At 46.5% G+C, this 26,018-nt stretch overlaps 1 protein-coding gene across 2 annotated transcripts; it reads right to left on the bottom strand.

The window, feature by feature from the left end:
- Nucleotides 1–24,602, bottom strand: TFAP2B (transcription factor AP-2 beta). 2 transcript variants are annotated; one of them, XM_068960665.1, is made up of 7 exons: nt 24,522–24,602; nt 19,787–20,245; nt 14,997–15,057; nt 7,093–7,312; nt 5,417–5,535; nt 3,175–3,316; nt 1–305 (listed from the first exon to the last, which is right to left on the bottom strand). In XM_068960665.1, exons 1-7 carry the CDS (start codon nt 24,600–24,602, stop codon nt 5–7), a joined length of 1,383 nt encoding a protein of 460 aa, XP_068816766.1. In that variant the 3' UTR covers nt 1–4. The 2 variants fall into 2 exon arrangements, with proteins under 2 accessions (XP_068816766.1, XP_068816767.1); XM_068960666.1 differs by lacking the exon at nt 24,522–24,602 and adding an exon at nt 21,437–21,463.
- Nucleotides 24,603–26,018: the final 1,416 nt, after the last annotated feature.

Raw genomic sequence — 26,018 nt, 5'->3', positions numbered from 1 at the left:
TTTTTCATTTCCTGTGTTTCTCCTCCTTGTCGCCAGTTTTACTACCTGGGCCTTCCCCAGACGTGTGCCTGTTAGTGGTGGTGTTGTTCAAGAACATCTTGTCCATGCCTTTGAGCGCCTCGGTGAGATAGTTCTGCAGGGCCGTGAGCGCGGCGCAAATGGCCGGGGCGCCGAAGCCATGCGTGATGAGGCTGAAGTGCGTGAGGCAACTCTGGATCCCCGGCTCCAGGATGGGGCTGGGCCGGCTGTTCCCGATCGGAGTCCGGTCCTGAGCCAGCAGATCCGTAAATTCTTTACAAAGTTGCCTGTAAATGGGGCGGGAGAGGAACAACAACCACAATAACAAACAAACACACACCACCCTCAGTGTCGTTGTCATTGGCATTAGAAAGGAGACTGCTCACACAAGCCCAGGGGCGCCCGGTCACCGGAGAGCCGGGGAGCGAGGCTAATGCGGGCGATTCCGCTCTGTTTCCTTTCCCAGCGCTCGGCCGGCCTTCTCGAGCAGCTGGGACTGTAAGGAAAGCGAGGGTGGGGAGGTGAGGCACCCCTTCCATCCCAAAGCCTGGCCTTTTCGGCAGCCCCCTCCCCTGCCCATTTCCCACCCCCCCACCCCCACCCCTTCATTATGCAGGAAATTGCATAAACCCTGCTTTGGGAAAATCGCTAGGCTTTTAGCATTTGATTTGGAATATTCAGTCATTTTTAGCTCTTACCTGACAGTTCTTTTTAAAGCCCTTTCCCCCTCCTCTCTCCTGCCTCTCCAACCTCTTGGCGATCAGGCTCAGAAAGCCCAGAAAGATTTAGAGCCCTGGGCCACAAGCCTGTCCCTCTCACAGAAGCAGATTGCTGGAGCTGTGCATGGCCCAGGGCAAGCAACTGTTTATTCCAGGAGAGAATGCTGATTCCATTCAAAGCAAAAAGCTGTTTACCTGCAGTATTTGTGAAGGGAGGTATTCCCACCACCACCACCTCCCCTTTTTTCCCCTTTCTTTTAAAGTGTAGGCTACGGAAGATCTTTGTACAACAGGATTGTTGTCCATATAAAAGGAGTCCCACATTGTTTAAATAAAACCTAAAGCTAGATGGTTAAGACTCCAGGGAGGGGAGATTTTTATTTGTTGAAGGTTTTTAATTCCTCAAGGCACCCAAATCTCCCAGCCTTAGAAATCTTGCATGCCTAACTACGGACTGAACTTACTTGAGAAATTTTTAATATAGGAGATGGACAAAAGGATTTTAGCCCTGAAGGCCCAAAGGCTTGGTTCACCGTGGTCAGAGGCGTGGCATCCCAAAGGTCATAGCCTTTCACAGACTGGCAGGCTTACGTCAGCCTTCCTCCACCTGGTCTCCAGGGTGGTGAGAAAAGAAAAACTAGAGAACTCCAACCTCAGGCCTCCCTGGGATGGTCTGACACTTGGTGACACCTGGTCTGGCCAACAGATGAATAGGGCCAGTGCCTGGAGGCTCATGTGAATGACTCTGGGGCACCTATTCCAAGGGGATTATTCCCAGGAGAAGTAACAGCCAAAGGAGTGGAAAACACCTCCTCCCCCACCTGCAACAGCCAGAAAAGGCTTTTGGTTTTAAGACTGATGGGTAGAAGACACTACCAGGCATGCTCTCACTGGTTTCTCTGTTCAAAATGCAGGCATACATCATCCCAACCAGGAAGAAACAGGTAACAGTTTTGACCTAAATAGGGCAGTTTCTTAAGTCAGAAGTTCCTCAGAATCACCTGTGGGGTTCAAACAAACACATCCAGGCCTCCACTCCCACCCTCACCCTCCCTGAATGGGGTCCCATTCAGGGAGCCTGGGGCTAGGTCCACGAATAATTATCTTGGAAATGCTCCCCAGACAATTCTGATGCTCACCTCAGGTTAAGAAATGCTGGCCTAAGAGAAGCCACAAGCACTCCTCAGGGAAACCACAGAGTTGTTTGTGGAATCCTGTTATCTAATTTATCCAGTTTGGCTTTAGTTTTTCCCCAAAGTACCTTTACTCTTTTATGAAGCACCAAACAGTTCCCCTGCCGCTAGCCACCAAGGGCAAGGGGTGGGAGGGCAATTTACTGACAAAGATCTATTATATTGCTAGTTAGTACATCAAGGAAAACCTTCTAAAAAGAGGTGGGTGCCAGGTTTTGATCGTTGGAAGGGATGGTTAAAGGCTTTCCTGAAGTTTGTACTCATTACCAATGTGCCAAAAAGGAAATTCTGAACTGCGGAGAACAAATGCTTAGAGTCAAACATTTTAAATCTTCAAAGCCCAAACTGGGGTCTGTAAGCAATTAAAGTTCTGGGACATTAATATTTTTTGACCCTGCGGAAAGGGGCAATCAAATTCCAATCACGTCTCAAAAACATCTGGACAAATTTGAGCAAATGATTTTTCAGCCTTCCATATATTTCTTTAAATTACGCTGTCAACGGAACAAACCGCGTCCTGGAGCACTAAATAAATGAGCGCCGCTGCTTGGGCCGTGCCTGAGAGAGAAACGTGCGGGCGCACGCAGCGCCGCCCACTGAAGGCCTGAGCCGGCCATAAAACACCAGCAATATGACATCGAAGCCAAAGACAGGAGTAAATCAAATAAATAGAAAACCCACTGTAAAAGTTCAAATGAGCTCTAGACCTAAATTTAGCCAGAGATTTACTAGTTTCCCCTCTGGAGTTGTAGTAAATTCTACGTCTGTGGAAGATGCCAAACAGCAACGTTGGAAAGAGAGTAATTAGAGCTGAGGGTAGAGATGGGTACACGTGGGTGACATACAGACACCCTGAGCAAGCACACGTGGCTGTGTGAGGAGGACAGGAAGATGTGCAACCTGGGCAGAAACAAGCATCCAGGGATGCAGGAAGAACTGGAATAAGGCCCCCACCCCGCAAAGGTCTGCCTGTCACCCCCAGGGCTGGAGATGTGAATTGTTAAAAAGCCTGGATTCTGATTAATAAAGCCATCCTTCTCAAAATCTCGGAAACAGAGAAGACTGACACACACACAGAGCCCCTAATCAACGCTGAGGGGTGGGCACGCGAAGCAGGGTGGAGCTGGGAGGGCTCCCTACCAGCAATCCGAAGGCTTTCGCCACTGAGCTGGGAGCTCCCACCGACTCCTCCCAAACGAGGTGGCTGTGCAGGTTGGGAGTAGGGACGAGTTTAGGACACTCACTTGGTGGCCAGCAGCATATTCTTCCTGGAGTGCAGGTCACTGGGGTCCGTGTGCTGCCGGTTCAAATATTCAGAAACAGCTTTGGCGGGAAACTCCGTTTCGCAAATATACCCAAAATCCCGAGCTAAATGAACAGCTTCTCCTGAAAAGACAGCCGCAGAGGAAATAATCAGCACCCAAGACCTTCCCAAGATCAGGAGGTGTTTCCTGGTCTATTGTTATTGTTCACAAAACAGGTCTTGGGGGCAGTAGCAAAGGTGGTACAGACGCCCAGATGAACATGGTTCTCAGGCCATGATTAAAGTTGATGGAACAAACTATTCCTGCTGCTCCTTCCAGCCTCTCCCTGATCACTCTTCCAGTCAAATCCTAGCTAGGCATCCCCTGAATAGTTTCGGGTCTCCCACACCCCAGCCCTAAGGGAAAGGTGGGCCACTTTTGGAAGCCACCCTGCAATTGCACCTAGACAGACAGTGCTGAACATTCAAGCCAGATCTGCCCCCCACCCCTTTTTTAAGCATCTAACATGTTAACTCCTGCTTTAAATAAAATTTAAGTCTTCCTAACTTTTGTATCTTCCTATAATTAATACATACAAATATAGATCCCTGTGTGCCTATGTCCACATATATTAAAGAATATGTAAATCATATATGGATCAGTGTCTATCCAGCAATGAAATATTTATTCTCCTTGTCAGTTTCCTGCTAGGTAGGTTTCAGATTTCTCCTCTTCAGAGGTTCCTGCCATCATTCTCCTAGTTAAGGACTTTCTATGGCACAAAGATGACACAGCAGCTATAGAAAACCTGGACAGCTGAGAGACTCCTCAATTTACGTGGAAACCCCTTTCGAATAAAGCATTATTACCCTTTAAAAACACAGCCTTAGGGGTTGAAGGGAAGATCTTAACATAAAAAAGAGATTTGCTGAATTATCCCATAGCCACATTATTTGTAAGGAGCATGACTACTTTTAATCATCATTAGCATAGTAACCAAACACTTCCAACTTACAACAACTCACAACACTGAAAACTGCCAATGGAATACTGGCATTTCAGTGGGTTTTCCAGTTCCTTTCCTTTTTCACCCAAATCCCTGTCTTGGGCTGAAATTACCTTGACTGCTTTTCAAAACGAAGATTGTGATTTTAGCAATATGCTAAAGGGCAAAAAGTAAAACCCCCAGGCTGAGAGGCAACCACTAATAAGTGTGGTCTGGAAATTTGGTCACCTCTGCCTCTAGAGGATAAGTTTGGGCCAGGCAACTTTGCCTGAAAGATGGCAAAGTGCAATGCCTGTCAATGTGATGACTTTATGGTTGCTGCCTAAATATTCTAAGATCCTCTGCTCCAAAAACTAACTCCCTGAAGGAATGTCATAATATCGTACCCATATAGAAGAAAAAACCAAAACCTACATGTTAGACTCTAGAGAAGATTCTACAACTTCCTCTATTAGGCCCTTCTGGCTGTATTTCCTGTGTCTTCCACAACCCACAAATTCAAATGCAGATCCACTTGTTCTAGATTCTGGAGAAGGTCCTGTTTATTACATACCATAAATATCATCTCCAATCCCAAAATGAAGAGCAAACTAGAATGTGCTTGTTATAAGTATGGGCCTTTAAATTTACAACTGAAGATCATACATGACTCCCCTCCATGTTTCCTAACTGCCCCCTCCCATTTCCCTCACCCCCAACCCATATTTCTCCTAGGTCACTGGTCTTATGAAGCTCTATTTCAATAAATCCCAGGTAATCAGCGGGAGATAGGGGCCCTGGAAGTGACATGAGTTTTAAAATGACCATTAGAGATCATGAATGCCACAATAATTTCACAAATCAACAGTGTGTTTACTACTACTGAGGATTCGGAGGTAAAATTTGGGAAGGAGAGGAGTATAGAAGGGATTGCTAGTTACAGTTATTCTTGAGTTTGTTAGAGGTTGTTTCAGGTACCATGTCCTGCACCTGGAGGCACCTGCACTGACTTGGAGGCCAGACCTGAGCACTCTCCAGAGCTCAGGGACCCGTGCACACATCCCTTGGCCTCTGGACAACTGCCACTCCCTCTAAGTAAAAAGACCTTTGAACTTTTCAAGCAAACGCTTGACATCCAACTCATAAGGGCACAACAATTGCAATGATTTCCAGTTAATCATGAAACGTGTAAAATGTCAGCTTTCAGCCAACAGTTAAACTCTGCCACTTCGTGAAATGGCCACACGTCTTGCTTACCTTCCACCAGAGAGGTGAGTAACGTGACATTTGCTGCTTTGCGTCTGCCAGCGGGTAAATTCAAACCGATTTTTTCTAGCCTTTCTCGCAAAGATCTCCCTCCATTTTTCGATTTGGCTCTGAAATTGCAAGAATTAACATTCTGATTAACCTCAGAGTGCTCCTGAAAGAAAGTTTAGATTTAGCAATCTAAAGCCCAGTGGAGCTTGAAGAGGTTTTAACTTGAGGTTAGCACTTTTTTTTTTTCTTCCTTTTGGTTATTTGCTGATAGTTTGCTGAGGTTTGCTTAATTTCTGCAATACAGAACATAAAAAAAAATCAAGTCATTCTTTTATCTCATGAGAATAAAAAATGACACCAGATGGGAATAATTAGGGTGTAGGTTGTGGGTCCAGAGAAGGTAGAAGTTGCACGTGCACAAGCCCAGCTCCTTCCTGGTCATGGAGCCAGAGAGGTGAGCCAAAGCCGGCAAGTACAACCTTGCCGAAAGACGGGAAGAACTGGGTGGTTCAGAAAGGAGAAGGCTCAGCCTCAAACAGGTGGGCTTTGAGAGTAAGAGGTCAAGAGTCACAATAAAATGGAGCTGGGTTAAAAGGGGAAGGAAGACTGAAACATGAAACTAATGATGATGTTAGCAATCATAATAACAGTAAAACTAGCACCAGAGGAGTTTAGTTGCATGATAAGCACTTTATATTGATCATCTCACTTAATCTCATAGTAAGTTTCATACACACACACCCTCAATTCCTAGGGGTGATTGAAAGAAACTTCTACACTGTAGACCTCAAAGGACTCATGTGAAATTGAACTACAAAGTAGAGCAGAGCAAAAGGACTCAAAGTGAAAAAAGTCTGTGGGTCACACCCTTCCTTCTTCCCAGTTGATCCCCCTTTATGTGCTAAAAATACAAGAAAAAACCTACTCTAACTTCTTTTGCTGTGCTGTTCACCCGGCCACTTTTAGGGAAGAAGGGGAGTTTCAACTCCAAAGATAGGCTAACTTGAAAAGTTCATGTCATGCAATGTCACACCTTCATATCACAGGCACTAAGAGAAGAGTTCAGGTGTTGGCAGGAACTTTTGGGGAGGCTTTGAATCTTTAAGATAAAAGCCAACTTCTCCCCCAGTTACACAAGGAGTCTATGGATTGTCTTTCTCCATCACTGGGGAGCACATGAAAGGCCCCAAGGAATACCCGTCTATACTTCTAAAATGGTGTCATTGTTATTTTTGGTAGTGGTACTGAGGAAAGGAAGTCACACAAGTCTAAAACAAAGCTTTTCAAACCGCGGGGTACAATGCATTAGTGGGACAGGATCAACTTAGTCGGCGCCAAGTGCACTTTAAAACAAAATAAGAGATCGGAGCACATTGCAGGTGAGGAGGGGGTTGCTCCATGATACTCCTATTTTAGGTCAAGTGTGTGCAGATTGTGGGTCCCATTCAAGGTAGAGAATGCCCCGAAGTGTCCTGGGAGTGGGAAGAGGGGCGCCGGGTACAGGACGGGGGAAAAGTGGAAGGTCCCCAGGCCCGCAAGGCTGGCGGGAGGGCAAGGCAGGGCAAGGCAGCGCGAGCTGGGCGCGGAGCACGCAGCGGCGGCGGCGGCTGTAAGCTACAGAATTCGGTTGCTAGGCAACCGCGCGGCGTTAAAACGTGGTTGGGGTGGTGGGTTACCTTCTGAGGACGCCGCCGAGGAGAGACGCATTGAGGCATTCGGGGGGCGACAGCCGTCTCTGAACTTCTCCCACAGTTACTTTGTATTTTGAAGTTGAACTAAGCAGAGACAAACGGCCTGGGACCGAGCAAAACACCTCGCCGGTGTTGACGGACATGCCTCCTAAGAAGCCATCTTTATTCATCATCAGAGAAGTCACAGATTTGGGAGGAACCGGAACTAGAGAGAGAGAAAAAAAATATGCCATAAAGGTGACCGGGTTTCGATCCTAGTGACCGCCGATAGAATGAATGCGTCGCTGCCTGCGCATGGGGAGGCCACCGGCCAGGCGCCAAGAGGAAAAGCTGCAGGAGGAAGTGTTTGTTCCCATGGTTCCGCGGTGCGTTCAGAGCTCTGTGTACAAACAAAATGCAAAAGCCATCACCTCTGGAAACTTACCCCAAGTGTGTGGACATGTGAGAGTGGCTTGCCACAGTCCCGCTCACTACACAAATCAGGAAAAGCACGCAACCCAGAGTTTGGATTGTGCTGTGAAGCCAGACAAATCCAATTCCATCACGTGTTGGCTGTGTGACCTTAGACATCTCACTAAACCTCTCTGAATCTTAATGTCCTCATCTGTCTCCTGATAATCACATTTGGTGCTGAAACCTGAAGGCGATGCTCCCTATCAGTGATATAAAATAGTAACACCAATGGTCTTTATGGGAACCCTTCCCTCCTCTCCTATTTGATACAAATCTATGGTCATCACTGGCAAAGATCAGGATGGTGAGCCCCATCAGTCACTCTGCCCAAGAACAGCCAAGTAATAATACCATTAAATTGGGACAGTTGGGCCCAAAAGAGCTGCTCATTTCTCTACAGTGGATCCCATTCTTTGCTGTATCCTAACAACAGATTCATTTAGAAATGAACCCAAATGCTCCTCTCCAGTGAAAGCAATTCCGTGGTGACATGAATTTTGTTTACAAATTAACGTAAAGCACCCGACTGGTGATTGTTTGGAGCAGTTATGATTTACAACAGGTGCCCTGATCAATCAACCAATCACTCTAATTCATGTGAGCGGCGGTCTTGCCTTGCCCCAGTTGTTTCATTTCGGCAAGTAATTGATAACAAACCGCACTCAAGGTATGTTTTATGCAGAAGTTAATAAGAGCTGACAGCTGGTTGCCACTGCTACCCAGGCGCATTCAGGCTCTCCAGCCTGTATTTCTGTTTAATTGTGTTTCAGTGTCATCTGCACCTTAGGAAGAGGCGGGGCTTGGTAGAACAAGAGGCTGGGAGCCAGGAACAGTGAACGATCAGCTTCCTAGTCCCCTGGCAGTCTCCCTCCCTTGGACTTCTGCACAGCTGATGCCCATTTTCTTTCTGCAGGCCACTGGGCAGGTGACACTCCCTGCTGGCTTGCCTTAAACCTTAGCTTCTTCATGGGGACCTCAAGCACCTCTCCAGTGATCACCAGGCCAGGGGACTTATTGAAACATACAATGTTTCTGGCATGAAAAAGAATGCTTCCATTCTTCCTTTTTATAAAGACTCTGTCTCACTCTATAATCCTGGTAAGAGAAAGATATGCTTTTTCTACTCCTTGTAACCTAGAACCCCACATGTCAAGCAAGTTATATAACCTCCCTTTACTAGAACAAACTAACCACCCTGAGTGTTCTCGAAACAGCTGATTCTCTCTACCACAGATCCCAGCATTCAGACCTTCATGATATTTTAGGGACTCCTAAAAGGTAGGTCTCAAATCTTCTATTTCCTATGAATTGCATTTGGCTCTTTACAAACGCCTGGAGAAAGGGTTTTCTGAAGAAAGTGGACAGGGAGACAAGCATTCCGTTTTTCTACTTCTTAGTAGACATTTTAGAATTTCTGATCTGTCTATATAGTCTCTCCCAGGGCTGAATGAATGATGTCAGGTAACCAAGTGAATATTCTGCACTGTCACGGTGGTGGGGCAGTTACAAAGTGGGCTTTCTTCTTTCTGATTCCCTTCATCACAGTGAAGTGCTTCCCATTTGAGGGAAATGTGAGTAAAATACAGATTTAAAGTCACTTAAAAAATAATGATTGGGGTGGGAACACCCTGTCATTTAATTATCTTACACAATATCCACATCTATTTCAATATGTCTTTTTTTTCAATACTGCCCTGATTTCTGTATTTCAGATTCATATGCAGGCACTATAAACAAATAATGTATGATCATGGTAACCTTGGAAAACTTTTCTGCAAAATACAGATGGCCCTTTGTAGTTTTAATATGGTATGAACTATAGAAATAAGTTGTATAAAAAGCCTTGTCTTTGATATTCAGCAACATTTAAACATTTAAATTCTACTGTATTTAGAAAGAACATTTTAACAGAACCCCCCCCCCCCCCCGCCCCACACACACACACACAACCATCCCCCACGGCCAAGCAACTTGAAAATAGTAAGTTAATTCCTGTTTACCATACTGGATAACTGAATATCTGCTGAGAACTGGAATTCTGCCTGCTTTTCACAGTCCCAGGTGGCAAATCTCTTGAAAAGCCAGGCCTTTCGAGACATTTTATAGCCTGCCCTCAATTTCACTATTGTTAATTGCCTGATTTACCTGACAAGAGCAATTTCCTTTGGGGAATGTCCATAGCTCCCTCTCAAAGGCTGTACTTTTTGCATATACATTATCACCTAAATATCACCCACCCAGGCAGCATTCCTCAGCACTCTGCTGTCTAGGGGGAGAAGGAAGGGGAGAGTGATGTTTTTTCACTCCCCTTCTCTCCCCACCCCCGCTCGACAAGACTGTTTGAGCAGAGGCACTTCAGGTTATATTTCTATTTTTGAATTTAAGTATCAATCTTGTTCATACCCTCCACTTTCTCATCCTCAGGTGCCAAATGCTGGCCTTTGAATGGTCTCCTAAACTAGACTCTGCACATGTCTTGTCTCACACTCTTCTAAGTCCAGCCTACTGTTAAAATCTACCTTCCCCTCCACTCACACCTGCTTTCCTCAGCTGATTAACCCCATATTTTATTCTCTTTGTCTTTTCCCTTCTGCTTTCCTCCAGCTTATCAATAAACCCAGAGAGCAACAGGGCCCGGTTGATTTGTTAGTAATTATGAGCACACTGCTCCTGCTCACGGAACCCAGAGATGACTAAGATAGGTTTAAAGCGACAGCAGGAAATGGTAAGGAAATGGAGCATAGCAAAACTCAGCGTGAAGCTTTCAGTTCTTTACATGTTTACAATTTTCTGTGCATACATTAAAACTGGGTGGGATTTTTTTTCCTCTTCAGTTCTCAGTTGGATAGCGTAGCCAACTTCTGGATTTAACACCCACAAAACTTGCCCCCCTCCCTTTTAACTTGCATTATATGGGGGCAGAAGAACAGAGGTTTAAAAATCGATCAATATTTCATTACAGGGACTGGAGTTTAATTTGAGAGAGTAGAAGGAAAACCGATTGGAGAAAGTCTTATTCATTAGTGGACTCTATAGAGCTAAAGTGTTAATAAGGTAGCGTTTCATCTTTACTCTTTACACTTAAGTATGAAATCACAGCTCTGTTTTTGTGTTTGACTGGAGGCAGGTCTTCTGTGGTTCTGATCTGTTGGTGGGAGAGAAGGAAGAAATGAACCCATCTAATGGACTGAAGCCTAAGTCCCTCTGAAAGGTGCTCGTACTTAAATATGGCAACCTCTGCTATTGGCGGTATCTTTTGGGGCTTCCCTGGTGGCTCAGAGGTTAAAGCGTCTGCCTGCAATGCAGGAGACCTGGGTTCGATCCCTCGGTCGGGAAGATCCCCTGGAGAAGGAAATGGCAACCCACTCCAGTATTCTTGCCTGGAGAATCCCATGGATGGAGGAGTCTGGTGGGCTACAGTCCACAGGGTCGCAAAGAGTACGACTGAGTGACTTCACTTTCACTTTCACTTGGTGGAGCATTGCTTGAAATAATTACTTCTCACCAGCAGATCAGCCTTTTCCTCATACTTACATTGCTTCTCATCTACCTGAGGGCTAAATGTTATTCCATATGTATATAAGAGCATGTGTATAATCATGAGCACTGAAATCCTAAAGAAAAAACATAAAAGGATTCTCACAGAGAAAGCCAGAACATAAGAAAACTACAAACATCCAGTGTTGGCATCCTTTAAGAGCAAAGCCTAAGAGGCTGGAAACTGGGTTGGATCCCATCATTTAACTCAGTGTGTGGGACCTTGAGAAAGTCATTTGTCTTCTCTCCGTCTCAGTTTCCTCACTGGAGGGTGGGGGTGGGAGTTAGAGAAGAGTGTCTAACCTTTCCAGCTTTGAAATTCTATGAACTCTGATTACTCCCTGGGTGGCTGGAATGTAGCTGAGAGTCTCTAGTTGAATAAAGGCCGATGGGGACCCAAGTCAGCTCTGAAAACGTGAACCTCTCCCTTTGAGAGGAAACTCATAGCCTTCTCAAAGGTTCTGACAGACTCTGGGTGCTTTGACCTCCTAGGTCAGAAGGCGGAATCTCAACAGAGCCCCTTGTAATTGAAATTGGCTATTTCTCTATCTCCCCTCATACCCAGAGGAAATTCACACCAATCAAAGTGTTTATGTGGGGAAGGGGCCAGAACTAACGGGAAAAAAGTGGGAGAGAACCAAGAAGCTGAACTGAAACTAACCAAACAGGATATCCCTAAGACCAGTGAAAATGCCCCATAGTCACAACACTTGGACCTTGGACTCCAGCCATGCCAGTCATTCCAAGAAATCCCAGCATCTTTTTCTGCTGTCTGAGATGTCCAGTCGATTGCATATTGGCCTCTAATTGCACCAAACACTTTTTCTGAAAGCCTAGGTGAGCCTTCTTTAGGCTGGTAGGAGAGTGGCAGTGATCATTTATAGGAGCTGGGCACCACCCCACCCCCTGCCCGGCCCAGATTCCTAATCTTAATGGAACTGAGAGTTAAGAATGATTTTTTAATGTCTCGTTGGATTTTTAGACTGTTAATGTACCGAATCCTTCTCATTATTACTTTATTGATTGCTCATTGACCAGCCCCCTTCAAATCGTATTAACCACCCTCTGCCGGTTTAGATTAGGAGAGTTTAAAAAGCACCTTTCATTACTCCCCCCGCCCCCAACTCCTGCCATGGAGTTGAGACTCGCTGGCTTAATGGGAGCTCTAATGGGGCAGCTAAGAGGAGAGGGGCCCCAGTCCCTGCCGATTGCATTAATAGCTCAAAGGGGGCCAATACAGAAAATTAGCCGTAAACGAGCTCTGGAGATCTTCAAATGAAAGAGCCATTTATCACGTTGGCTACCTTCACTCCACTCGTTTGCTCTCTCTACTGGGAACAACTCATTTCCTCTTAACTAAATTACTTCAGAAATGTCAGCTAAGCCCAGATAGCAAACATAACAAGAGAGCTAGCCTACAATCAATGGGGTGATATCAACACGGGTGAAAAACTGGACAGGGTTAAATTTTAGGACGGAGACCTTGCATAATTAGAGAGACACACGCACGCACACGCACAGAGACATATATCCTTTATGTCTAACTTTTCTCCCTTAAATACACAGAGGCAGAGAAACCTAAACCTGGGCAGGTTGCTGCCACTTTATTAATAAGGTAGACCTTTAGAAATCTCTCTAAAAGCCCATTAGAAAATAAAGCAACCAGGTCCCTTGCCAGTTGTTGAAATTTAGAATATTTCGTCCAGGAAACGTTCTCACCTCCTCTTTTATGAAATTAATCTCTTCCTCATAAAGGTGGGGGAGGGGCAAAGACGGGAGACCAGAGGGCAGGGAAAGAGCTAATGAATCCATAACCTTATTTTAAGTGGCTCATGGTGATCTAGAAAAGTAAATCAACCATTTATTCCACTTTTGCCCATGGCTCTCTAAAGATAAAAATATAATATTAGGATCTTTCCGTCATGTAATAAAGCAAATACCTGAAATATTAAATAATGGACTTGACCTCACACTTCATATTCATACCACACTCCTTAAATCAATAGAACGACCGGGGTGCCACTTAGATGTGTTAGGCTGTGCATTTTTAAAACGGTTTGGGGGGGGGGGCATGAAAAGTAGTCCATCTTTCCAAAACCAGAAACCGCCACCTTAGTTAATATTCTCCTTTTCTTATTCCTGGAGACCCTCATATATACATGCATATTCACATTTCACTGACAAACATATCCAAGCCCTGAAACCAAAACATCCCACATCTAAGAATATTTTCAGCTCCATTTTGTTAGGCAAGTTAAGTTCCAAATATTTTTATTGGCCTATTAATAATATTTCTAATTGGTCGTCAGTTGGGCCTGCCCCACCGCCAGCCCTGATGCTGTTTCAGCCCCCATAGAGAACTCTGAGCTAAGGGATTTTAGCTTTCCATGAAAAGGGACAGAAACTAGAAAAGAAACCAAGAAAGCCAATGAAGAAGCGCCCCTCCTCCTCCCCCATATTAACCCCCACCCCCCTATCCCATCAACCAGCAATTAACCAGAAGAGAAGACCCAGGAGGGAATGGTGAAGTGAGCTGTCAGTGCACTTGCAAATCAAAGCGCAAGCCCAAGTGTCCCAGCAAACCCAAACCCTGGCATTAAAAATCCGAAACGATACTATCTAAGGAAGAGTCGGAGACATTTGGAGGAACACTTAAATACTTTTACTTCAAACCCTACTAGTCTTCAGGATATTACATTCAAAAGCCAAATGGCATCATTTCAAGTACAGCCTCCCCTCTCCACCTCCCACCTCTCAAAGTGACTTTTCCTGCTTTTCTAAGAACAGAAAATTGAACACACCTCATCTTGCTTGTAATCCTTGCTTCACAACCCTCATACTCTACCGGCTTGACTCCGCATTACTTTTCAAACCATCCTTTCCCTTTTAATTGTTTCTGTGAATGTCATCTGGCTCAAATGAATCAGAAGTGACTGCAGCTAGGGATTGTTGACACCAAACAGAAGGACAGGCCTTCTCCAGCATCGATAAAAAAAGGGTTACAGTAGTTAAAATTGTAGCTCCAAATACCGGTTCTTGCGATAATTAAAGATTGCACTGTTTACACATTCAAGCTCCTAAATTTGTGGCATGTGAGTGACATTCGGGCCTTTTGGCAGCCACACTAATCGCCAGGCATTCTCTCAGTGACTGTCAGAGAAGAGGGGGAAAAATTAAGCAGCTGCAATACGCCCGAAATGAGTTATTGTAATTACATTTAATTAGTTTAATTAGTTAATTATTTTGCTTACAGCTGTACAAGAGACTGCAAACATTTGTTAATATCACATGCCCTTTACCAGTATGGGGTGATTCCACAGTCACACTAAATCATGAATGCATATGTAGGAAGATTGAGAAATGTTCAGAGGCCAGCTCAGTTTCTCAGGAAGAGCATATTTAGCGACACATTTGGCACAGTTTAAAAAAAAAAAAATCTGAAGAAACAACTCGTAAAACACAGAGAACTGGGAACAAAATTACCACCCCAAAATACAAAAGCAAGGAGAGAAGGAGCTGCCCCAATGGCATAGGGTTTGGCTCAACAAACTCCAGTTATCAATGAAATAATTACCTCATATTTTTGAAAGCAGTGTTTCCCAACCATACATAATGGTAGTTCAATTATTTATGATGTATCTAGGACTGCTAGCAAATGTACTGTGAGAAAAATGGCAATGGTCTCTGTCTCTCTCATCAGGGTTTCTGCCTTCAGTCCCTACCCCCATCCCTTCTTCCCAACAGGCATTTTCATCCAGATAGCCACTGTCCTATGATTGTGAACAAACACTGGTGTCTTATAAAACAATGAAGTCCTTCAAAGTGAAAACGCATCATAAAGACATGAATGCACAGGAAAACTTTGCTTACTTTGGTGGGGGGCAGAGAAGAATCCATACCTTTTTTTATGACAGACTGGTCCAATAGATTCATGCCGCTGTTATTAGCATCTTCAACTGACTGTGAATATAAAAACATCACTATTCAAATCGACTGGATATTAAAGAATCGCACACATAAATCATGTCATTCCAAACTGGAGTTTCTGTTATTTCCATTTATATTAATTCACAAAGGGAGGTTTTATTATTATTATTATTACCTCCAAATGGACACAGAAATGAAATTCACCCAAATTATAAATTCTTCCAATGGAAGAAGAGGAAAGAAGAAACTGTAGAGGCATCTGGGATGCAGGATTGGTTTAGTGATTATATTAAACATAGATATTACATAGACACATAAACTTATATTATTCGCTCTTATGAATTGTGAAAATTTGGCAGCCGCTTAAAGATTTCCACCAATATTAGTCAGAGCGATGTCTGTTTTCTATGCTATACCAGTGCATCTTAACCCCAGAGTTATTTTACAAATACATAATAGTTTACATTATAGGATTTTAATTAAAGTCTGAGCAATTTGGAATGGAATGCAAACAGCAACACATAGGAACACGTTTGCAGGCCGTCAGGACCGCACACCCACTGCAGTTCACACACATCTCAGTGCTGTGTGAGCTTCCTGCTGCAGGACAGTCCCTCCGAGGAACCTGACAATCTGCTCCCCCTGCCACTGCTGCTGCCCAGCAAGAAGCACACCTGTTAGGAAGGCAGTAACTACAGACACGCACACACACACACACACACACACACAGAGGATCTCCCGGTGTGCAGCACCTGGGTCATGGCAAAGAACAGTCACCTTCCTTGCCAGTTGCATTCCAGAGAAGGAAAATTTCGACCCTAGATGTTGGCTGCACTTCAGAGGGGAAATGGCTGTTAGAATGATATTCTTGCTGTCAGGATGCACTAGGCTTCTAGCTGTGCATCCCAGGGCATCCAAAAGTAGTGGATTCCCACCCTCTACGCCCCGGTGAAAATCAGTCTTAGCCTTTCCTGCAATGTCCAGCCGCTTTCCTTGATCCTTACAAACCTAAGTTTGGACCAATCTGTCACCCTCTCTACAGAGCAGTAAAAAGCAAAGGGCTTGAGAGGGAGGTTGTGTTTAGACAGCACCTCCCACCCACTCAAGCTGCATCCCCAGACAGGGTGTGTGTTCATCACAAGGAAGAGACTGTCTACCCCAAACAAGCAGCACATTAGAAACGAGATGATCTAATCACGGAGGGGCATGTTAATTTGTTTCTTTTCGTTTTTAATAGCCATTCCTCTGTTCTCAGAAAGATGAGGAAAATTGTTATTCCCCATAAGAACCATTTTCCATGTTGCAACATGCCATCTCCATCTTAAAGAAATAGTAAAAAGAAAAAGCTTAAAAAAAAAAATGCTTCATGTAACTTCTCCGGAACTCCCAGGAGACCCCACCATGCACACCGGGCGCGCACACACAAAATTCACGCCTTCCTGTGCTCACGTGTCTACAGTGGCGACGTGTCCACGCAGGACAGAAATATTCGCCTGTGTCTGTGGACGGGCAGACCCGCGATCTTACGGGCCGGGACCGTGCGCCCCCACACCTCACCCTCACGTCGGTACGTAAATATGTATATACGCCTCATCAGCGACGTGGGGTAGTTGTGGTAGTTAATGAGAAGGCTCTTGTCTGATTTTCTATCTAATTACGGCCGCCTGCTGGGTTTTTGTACAGGATATTCACGCAGCATGCTGGCGCTTAATCGTCACAGGGAGGATCGTAAAGATTTAATTAGGACTGCATGCGGAAGCTCGGAAAAACAACTCAGACTCGTAATTACTAGACTTCTTTAGTTAAAAGTGATACCAGGGGTTGCTTTAAGACAGTAGGGTGTGTTTGAGTGTGTGTGTGTGTGTGTGTGTGTAGGGGCTTTGACTTAACATCCTCATATGTTTACACTCAGGTAGGAGAGGTGATGAGAGGTTAGAGAGCAAAGACCAGAAGAAGGAAAGAGGTGTTCACAGCAACTGAACAAACTCCAAACTAAGTATCATCTCCAGCTCTCTTTCTTTCTGATGCTGTTTTTCTGAGTTTTTAACACTGTCCCCACTCCCTGCGTGCCTGCCCGTGCGCGCGCGCACGCACACACACGCACACACACACATACAATGGGTGAAATGTAGCATACCAGAACCCAAACAGCGATTTGCTGGTTTAATAGCCCCTGTGAGTAAATTGAAATAGAAATTGACAGGGTTTTATAGTTTCATTTAAAAAATATTAGAAGCATTTGGTTAATTAGCTCCTCTCCTTTGCTTCTTTCACGATCGGGGCGGTGGCCCCGCGTGTGTGTCTGGGTCACACAACATCTTGCCCCGACCCTGGGCCAGGTGAGGACCCTTGGCTGAGAGGCCACTCCCCCGCTCCTTGGCCTGGCAGCTCCCTGGTATCTGCCCGATCGCGGCTGGGTTGACATAGGTCCCGGACACACACTAGGCCCCTGAGATGGGACAAGTGACTGGGGTTCAGGCTGAGGCATCTCTGGTCCCTTTTTACAGATGTGGGGCGGGGCGCAGCCCACCCATACCGCAGAGGCAGGAAATGGGAAACGCTGAAACTGCCAGCCGCTGTGTCCCCTGCACTCCTGATCCCTAACTCAGAAGCAGAGCCTCTGGGATGGAACAGAGGAGGCGCAGCCTCTGGATTCAGGGGTCTCATCTTTGGTCCATCTCCTCCCGTGTCTTTCTTTGTCACCTGCCCCGTGTCTTGTCAAGCACACCCGGCGTCAGGAGGCCTGTCATCGCATGGGAGACAGAGATCCTCCCTTTCTCCTGGGAAGGCTCGGGGTGAATTCCTCCTGACCTCTGACACCGAGGGTCGACCCTGAGAAAGTCTCCCGGGCCTCCCCACCTCACCAGGGGACCTGCTGAGATGCTTCCGGGGGAGGGACGGGGAGAGATGGGGTGGGCGGGGAGCAGCCAGGGCCCCAGGCCTGCGCTTTCTCTGCTCTGGGCTCTCTCCACCTCCCGGGTCTCAGCTCCAGCCGCAACTTCGACAAGGGTATTCTCCCAAACACACACCAACCTGACCTATTTTATTCTTGCCTCTTGCATCTGACCAAACCCTCCAAAGTCCTCACAATTCTATCTTTAAAATACAATAAAATGACTAAAAGCAAAGAAATCTGTTCCCTCTTTGGGTGCAGTCTCTGGGTTTAGTAGCCTGACCACCCCGCCTGCAGAGTGGTAGTGACACAGCCAATGTAGCGTTGCCAACAGCAATGCTGATGAGTTGATCCACTTTCATTATCTAGCACTTTGAACCATACCCACAGAGGTTAATTTAAAAACTTTCCCCCCAGACAAGTATTACCCCAATGCATTAAAACACACACACACACACACACACTATTGAATATTTCCTTTCTCATATGATATTCTGAAATGAGCAACACCTCCAAGACAGAAACAGTTAAACTTGGTTAAATCAACAAAACTACCACTTATGACTATGGGTAATCCAGCCACAACTCAGGTGATTCCATTATTTCTGGAAATACTAAATAACTAAATTTCCCTTAAATCAGTAAACCATCATAGACGAGACACAGACAGCATTTAATGCTATCACCACATTTTAACTATTCAAAATACATTTTCTTCAGCAAGGCAAAGAGAAGGGACTAATGCACCCTTTCTCTTTCCCATTTCATGTCCCTTAGCTTTAGAGGTATGTCTATAATGGTGTGTAATACAGACAGCCATGCCAATGAGATTGAAGAATCACTTGAAAACCTTTCAACCATATTTATCTTTTCTAGAGACTATTTAAAGAGCAAAAGGAGATCTGCTCGGAATCACCTAGTTTTCAGAAATCATTTCTTTGATGTTTCTTTGTTTAATTTAACCAAGTATTCTCCACCAAATCAGGCTCCATTGTGTAGGTTGCAGATGGGATAGTGATGGGATGGGGGTGTGTTTAGAGCCTTTTGTTTTAAGAAACAACATGTGATGCCTCTTCAACTGGTGACACTGGGGAAAGGAGGGTACTAGCAGAAAGAAGGACTGGGGAAGGACGTGGAGAATGTTGTTCCACTGCCGTTTCATGGTCCAAAAGGGGGCAAAAAACCTCCAAAATTGTATGTGTCCTCATGAACCCCTAAACAGAATTATGACTTTCTGGGTCTCTCCCCATAAATCTTCCATTGCTCAGATGCTGCCTCTGGAGCTCAATTCTCTTGGAAAAGGGTTCTACAGCTTATGGGACTTTCAAAGTAAGACCTGGCTTGGACAAAATAACACGTTTTTCTTCCAGTGTGCATTGTCATGCCTAACAGAGTCTTTTGCAAATTGAGCAAGAACCTCTGTAGAGGTCCCTGCACCTCCATGCTGCAGCTCCAGCCTCCGGGCAGCCAGGATTCCACCTGCCACGTCAGGGGGCCAGACCCAGGGGTAGAGGTTGCGAGGGCACCCGGCCTGGTTACACAAAGCCAAGAGAACAGGAAGGAGTCCCCTAGCTAAGGCAAGACAAAAACACCTAGCTTTGACTCTGATGATCCCAAACTAGCAAAACACATGCACACTTTTCTCCTTCATTCTTTCATTTCTCACACTTCTAGCTTTCGTCACTGAAACCCCAGAAAATGCCACTAGAGAGTCATACAGGTAATACACAGTTACACACATCGAGTCCAGCTGCCCCTATGCAAACTACCTTCCCCTCCACCCCCCCAAAAGACAGAGCTGTCCCTCCCCACCCGTCCCCCATCCCTGGGCATTTGTTACTTGTTTATTGTTTGCTTGTGTGCCATTACCTGGACGTCCTCCATGCCGGGATGGCCGAGGCCGTGCAGCGAGAGGCTGTCCCCCATGCCCGCGTCAAGGCCGTGGTGTGCCGAGTGCAGGAGCACGTCGGGCCGGCGGACCGAGTGGTAGTCCCTCCGGGGGTCGAGGCCCGAGAGCTGGGGCAAGGCGGCCCGAGGCTGGGGCAGGAGAGAACCGGCTTCTGAACCCACTTCTTGCCGCTGCCGTTGCCCCCAGGGATGCTGCTGGGGCTGGTGGAGGGGGTTCAGGGAGTAGGGGTCGTTGACGTGGGAGTAGGGGTCCTGGCTCTGGTGATAGGGAAGCGGCTGGTAGGGGGGCGGGAAGTAGGGCGGCTGGAAATCTGACGACGGGGTGTGCGACAGCGGCGGGGCGCTGGAGTAAGGTCCTTGGGACACCGAGCCCAGCTGGGAGAGCCGCGAGCTGTGACTCGGGACGCCATCGTGCCGGTCCTGGGAGCGGAGAGGAGAGAGAGAGAGAGAAGGGGAAGGAAAAAACAAAAAACAAAAAACACAAGCGACAGATGGAGAAACCCGGCTTGGGCATCTTCTTCCCAGGACAGGGGAAACAAGAGTCTGAAACTTAGCCTCCCAAGCTGACTCAGAGGGTACATGATTTCAGCAATTCCAAACGCGAGGGTTTAGGGGAACATGGGGGCGACTCACCCACTGAACCAACATCTAAGCCTTCTGTTGGGGTGCAAAGCTGGCAAAAGGGATGAGAGTAAAGTAACAATGTGTATGGGGGAGGGGGGGAAATGATCAATTCCCTAATGAAAAATACAGGAGTCTAACACACGGTATTTGTTCTTCTGGGTGTTTTAGACTGTTTTTTCTAACTCGTCCAGAGGTCCAGAGCATAACAAATAAAACTTCCTACTACTTTCTGTGCGGCTCCTCTTGTTCAAAAGCAAATTCTGCCTTTCTGGCAACCCAGCCCGCTGGCCAGGAGTTCCCCAACACCACCTGGTCATTCCAGGACACCCAGGAATCTGCCTGATCTGAGTTTCCAGTCACCCCTTCCTCCCCAAGAGGAATTAAATAATTTATGTAGTGTTGGGTTGAAATGGATCTCATTCAAAAGTCATATCCTGAGTCCATCTTAAATTAAGTTGAACTGTGGTTCAAAGGAGTTCTTTCTAAGACTGCTTTTCAATATCTAATATTGTCCCTACTTCAGGGTGTGAAGATGAAAGACCTGGGGTTGGGAGGGGCGGGGGAAACCAAAAAATAAAAACAAAAGGCCTAGACAACTAAGTGTTGGTCCTAAGTGGACTGCTGAACTCAGTGAAAGGGGTAGGTGTGTGTGAGTGTGTGTTTCTCCCTCTCCTCTCTGGAAATGCCATGGTAAAGTCCCCATGGTTCTTTCTGGAGAAATAGTCACCTAAATTTCCCAACTGCAATGGCAAATAAAAAGTTTTTCTGTTCGGCCTCCCCCTACTCCCCAGCTGACTCATGGAGCTCAGACGAACACACAATGCAGAGAAGCAGCTGCAGCCTCGTCCAATTATGGTGCTAAATTACCAAGCCAAAGGCGCTCGAAGGAAGACAGAGACGAGAGAGAGTGAGACGCACACACAAGAGACAGAGAGACAGTGAGAGGAGAGAGCATGCAATTCTGGTACAACGTGAATCCAGACTCACCATGGATGAATAGGTGTGGACTAACATCTGGAAAAAAAAGCCTGGTTACTGCTCAAAATCAAACAATGATTTAAAAAAAAAAATCAAGGAGTCCAGCAGAGAAACGAGCTGGACACAGGAGCCGAGCTTGAGGTGTTTCCAGGACAAGCCATCAAAAAAAAAAAAAAAATTCCCCCCCCCCACCCCCAAACGAGATTGGCGACGCCTGTCACACACAGACAGAGCTGTTCATCGGCCTCTTGCTTGTCTTTTTGGCCTTTTTTCTTCTGCGGTTCTTCGGGGCTCCAGGAGCAGTCCTCTTCCGCCCGAAGCTGGGCTCAGACTGCTCGGGCGCCCCTTCCTCCCTCCGCTTGCCTACACCGCCTCATAATAATTGATATTCATGACTATTAATATTACACGAGTACTTTAAAGGGAGAATGGAGGACAAATGGAGCGTGAAGCAGCAGCGGGCGCAGAGCTCCCCTACTATTGTAAATGACGTTCATTCAGTGGAGAATTACTAGATGTAATCAGACGAGGGGGCTGGCAAAGGCAGACCGGGGGAAAAAGTTTAGCAGGAAAGAGGCAGAACTTCAATTAACTGAGCCGGGGACGCGCCTAAAGCAGCCCCTGCTCCCCTGGACCAGACGGTGAAGAAGAGAGCATCCTTGGGGTCTTGTGCTGAACCGTAGGTGTCTAGGTTCCTGGAGAGGGACTTTCCTAATGGGAAGAACTGATCGCCCTAGGTGCTTGGCGTGCAGATTAGAAAACAAAATAAAAAGGCGTTGCCTCCCCCTTTGGAGGGGAGAGCAAAGGAACCGGTGGGCCCGGCTGTTTACAGTGACGTTTACAGACTTTCACAGTATACTGGAGATGATTCTTATTTATTAAAGGACAGAGGAGAGAATGGGGGGCTTTCCATCCCTTGTGTAGCCTTTCCCTCGTTAGTGCTCCTGCAGTCTGATTTTTTAAACTTCAATTTAAAATATATGCAATCAATCTTCAAGTACACCAAAGTTATCCTTTCCAGGCAAAGCCAGGGGCAACAGAAAACCTTTTTGGATGTTTCAGGAACCCGTTCAACTGGCCTGACTGCCATTTCTGTTAAAGTTCAACCTTCCTCCCGACTTAAATAGACTCCTTCCACCGGCTTCGCGTTCTCTTATATTTTTTTTGAGCAGAAAAATTAGGCAGTAGGAGTACCTGCAGTATCTCTTGTCTCTCTCCGTCGGTCTCTTCTCTCTCCCACCCTCTTTATTCTCCCCTCTTTCCCCCTTCCACTCCACCCCTCCCTCTTCCTCCCTCCTCCCTCCCATTTAGCTAGTCTACTTTTGGACTCTTAGAACGAGTTTTATCCTGCTTACTTTTCGGAACCCAGTGAAGCCCCTCTGTATACCCGGAGCTATTTACACCGTGGTCCCAATCCCAGCCCGCGCCAAGCCCACTTTAGGCGCTCACATTCTTTAGGACTGTTCTAGCGCCTTCGACTGACCATTATCCCGGCTGTTAAAGAAAGAAAAGGAGGCCGAACCGAAACAAACCCCACCAGGCGGAGGCGCGGCTCTCTCGTTACAGTCAATACACAACCACAAAGAGGAAAGGAAAGCCCCAAGTCATCACTGCGCAGAAAGACGAATCTCCTCTCTCCCTCTCTCCTCTCTCTCTCTCTCACACGCACACAGACACACACACACACCCCAAAATCAAGATTCGGGGCTGGGCAGAGCTGGGAGATCCCTGGCGCGGGCGCCGGGCGCTGCCTCTGAAACTCCACCCGTGGCAGTAAGCCTCGCGCCGGCTCCTCGGAGCCGCGGTCTGGGTCGCGGGGCTGGGCCGGCGGAGTCGGGAGGAGCCCACTCCCAGGGTCCGCAAGGCGGCTCCCCGTCCGGCTTTCTGGGATCGTCCCGGAGCGGGCGGGGTGGCGTGTCCCTCGCGGGGTGGGGATCCTCTGCGTTCCACCGCGACCGCTTCGTCCACCCAGCGCTTCCCGCGCCGATCGCCGGAGCCTTGGCTTCTCAACCTCCCCTCTCCGACTCCCTCCCGATCTCTAGCCACCGCCCGCTCGCCGGCTTCCACCTCCCCCTTCCCCAATTCCTCTGCCCCTTTCCTTTCACCTTCCTCCAAGCTTTTCTTTCTCGCTTCCCTCTCTCGACGTCTCCTCGGAATCTTCGCTTTCCCTTTCCGCCCCCCAGCCCCTAATTCGGGGGCTCCCCGGCTGGTGCGCTCGGAGCGAAGTTCCGCGGGCCTGGGCCGCTGTCCCCGCTCCTTCCGGCCGCCCGTCCCGCGCGCAGCCCCACCGCCCCGCCGCTCCGTCGGCGCCCGAGACCCGAGCGCACGGCCCGCGCGCCCGACCCCAAGGAGGCAGACGCCCGCCGGGCTGCAGACAGCATCTCCATCCGAGGGGGAGTCCCCTTGGCCTCAGCGCTAACGAACCGTGCGCACTCAACCCGGGTAGAAAATTTCGTTAAAAATGCCAAGACATGGGGCCGTTTGTACGCCCCGAGTCTCAAAGAAGAGAAACATGAAAGAAAAAAAGAAAATTTAAAAAATTGTCTGCTACGGCTCCTTGGCTTGAACTCTCTCTACATCCATCTATCCGTCTGTCCGTTGACCACCCTCTTTCTAATTTTTCGTGCGCTACTTGGATCCGTTTGTTATCGATCTCAAAATTTTTATTAAAAATAAAAATTCAAAGCCCGAGTCTGTTGCGAAGGAGGCTTGAAAGTCTACTTCTCTCCCACACTCAAAACGAGGAGCCTCTGCCTTTATTGGTCTCTATTTTCTCTGCCCACATTCACTAGCACCCGTTCCTCATCAGATCCTGAAGGAAGTGGGGGGGGGGGCGAGGAAAAGGGAAAGAAAAATAAAATACCAAAAATCAGAGAAATCTCCTAGGTTAAAGTAGTCAGATTTCCACCTTAAAGTCCCTTTTCAGAATGTCGAAGTCTCCCCAAGCCAGCTTTTCGAAAAGTTAGAGAAAGCTGAGAACACCGGCCGGAAATCTACAAGCAAATAGCTTAAAAATATAGATGAGTTGCAGTGTCAAGAAGCTCAAATTCTCTATCTGCAAAGCTCTAAGATGCATCTGGGGGTGTCGGCTCACCTCATAGATATCTTCGTACTTGACATTCTCCACGAGCTTCCAGAGCATGATGGCAGCCTGGTCTCTAGGAGGTGAGTGCATTCATGTGAGGAGCAGATGTCTGGCTTCTCAGGACTCCGCTGTCTGTAATGATCCATCTATAATTGGAAATGGGGGATACACACCAAATCCGACGCTCCTCTCCCATCGCAACTTATATCTGTTGTCTCAAACAATAGGCTGGAGAAGTAAGCCACAGCTGAGAGAAAAACATGATCACACACACTGGAGTTAGATGCAACCCACAGACATATATATTCTAAAAAATCATAAACACGTATTTACACCCAGACACCCACATTTAGTTATATAAGCACCCCTGGGTCACGAAGAGTCTACAGACTCTAAACATGCATTTAAAGGAAAGAGCGAGTTGGTCAGCATGATTAATATAAATATACACATTTTAAAACCTCTATATTGAAAATGATGAATCATTGTACCCACTGATTTAAAATCTTTACAATTCATTTGGGGAAACCAGGGTGCCCACAGTTCCCCCATTTTCTTATGTAGATTTTAAAAGGGGACCATTACTGAGATTTTCAAATACAAAAGCTCCTGTTCTTGTTTGTTCAGCAGGAGGCTTTTGAAAGCTGGATTTGGGGATTTTAAGGGTGATCTGTCTGTGTTGATGGCTACACAACTTTTTTTTTTTTTTCTTCACTGTACCTTAGTCACTGTAGAACAAAAAAGCCGGCTCACCACAATGACCATTTCTTATATTTTCCTAGTCATTCTGCCCAACACATTAAAAAACTTAAATACTGTATAACCACCTAAGTCTGTCCTACTCATCCTTTACGGGTTGTTTGTATTTTCAACGGATTCCATGTGCCATTCTTTCTTTGGCTGAAGTCTCCATTTTATGAAGTTTGTTTTTTTTTTTTTTCAGATGTCGGAAGCAACATAGGTGTAGAATCACGCAATGTTATTTTCAAGCCTTCTTTGCAGAGGGATGGGATATTTTATATCTGCCTTTGTTGTCTATAACTTTTAAGTGGTTTTAATCACGGAGAATCAAGAAATGGTCACCTGAACCTTTGGAAGGTTTAAGCAGCATGTTTTTCAAGAAGATACTGGAAAATACTTTAAGATATGTGGGGGTTTGTTCGTTTGAGTGTATTTTTTCTTGGTAAGGTGATTTGTATAGCTTTTTTTTTTTTTTAAGAAAAACATAAACATCAACAGGAACAAAGTTAACCGAACCTCGAACATGGGCGCCCTTTAAGACACAGGGTTTCCGAATTTCACCCAAGCGAACGCTCACCTCCTTGCCCCCTTCCCCACCCTCTCTATTTTTCTACTACCGTCCAGGGTGCGGAAGGATTCCCACTGCCAGAAGGGAAGTCCAGTGGAGGCTCTCTGCCCCTGGGGCAGAAAATAAATGACAGGAGGGAATGAGGAGGGACCAGGGCAATTTGGGGTGGAAGTTATTAAACCTGATAAGAGTGAATC

The sequence above is a fragment of the Capricornis sumatraensis genome, chromosome 22 (assembly GCF_032405125.1).
Source record: "Capricornis sumatraensis isolate serow.1 chromosome 22, serow.2, whole genome shotgun sequence".
Classification (NCBI taxonomy): Eukaryota; Metazoa; Chordata; class Mammalia; order Artiodactyla; family Bovidae; genus Capricornis; species Capricornis sumatraensis.
This window is presented reverse-complemented; position numbering and strand designations above follow the sequence as displayed.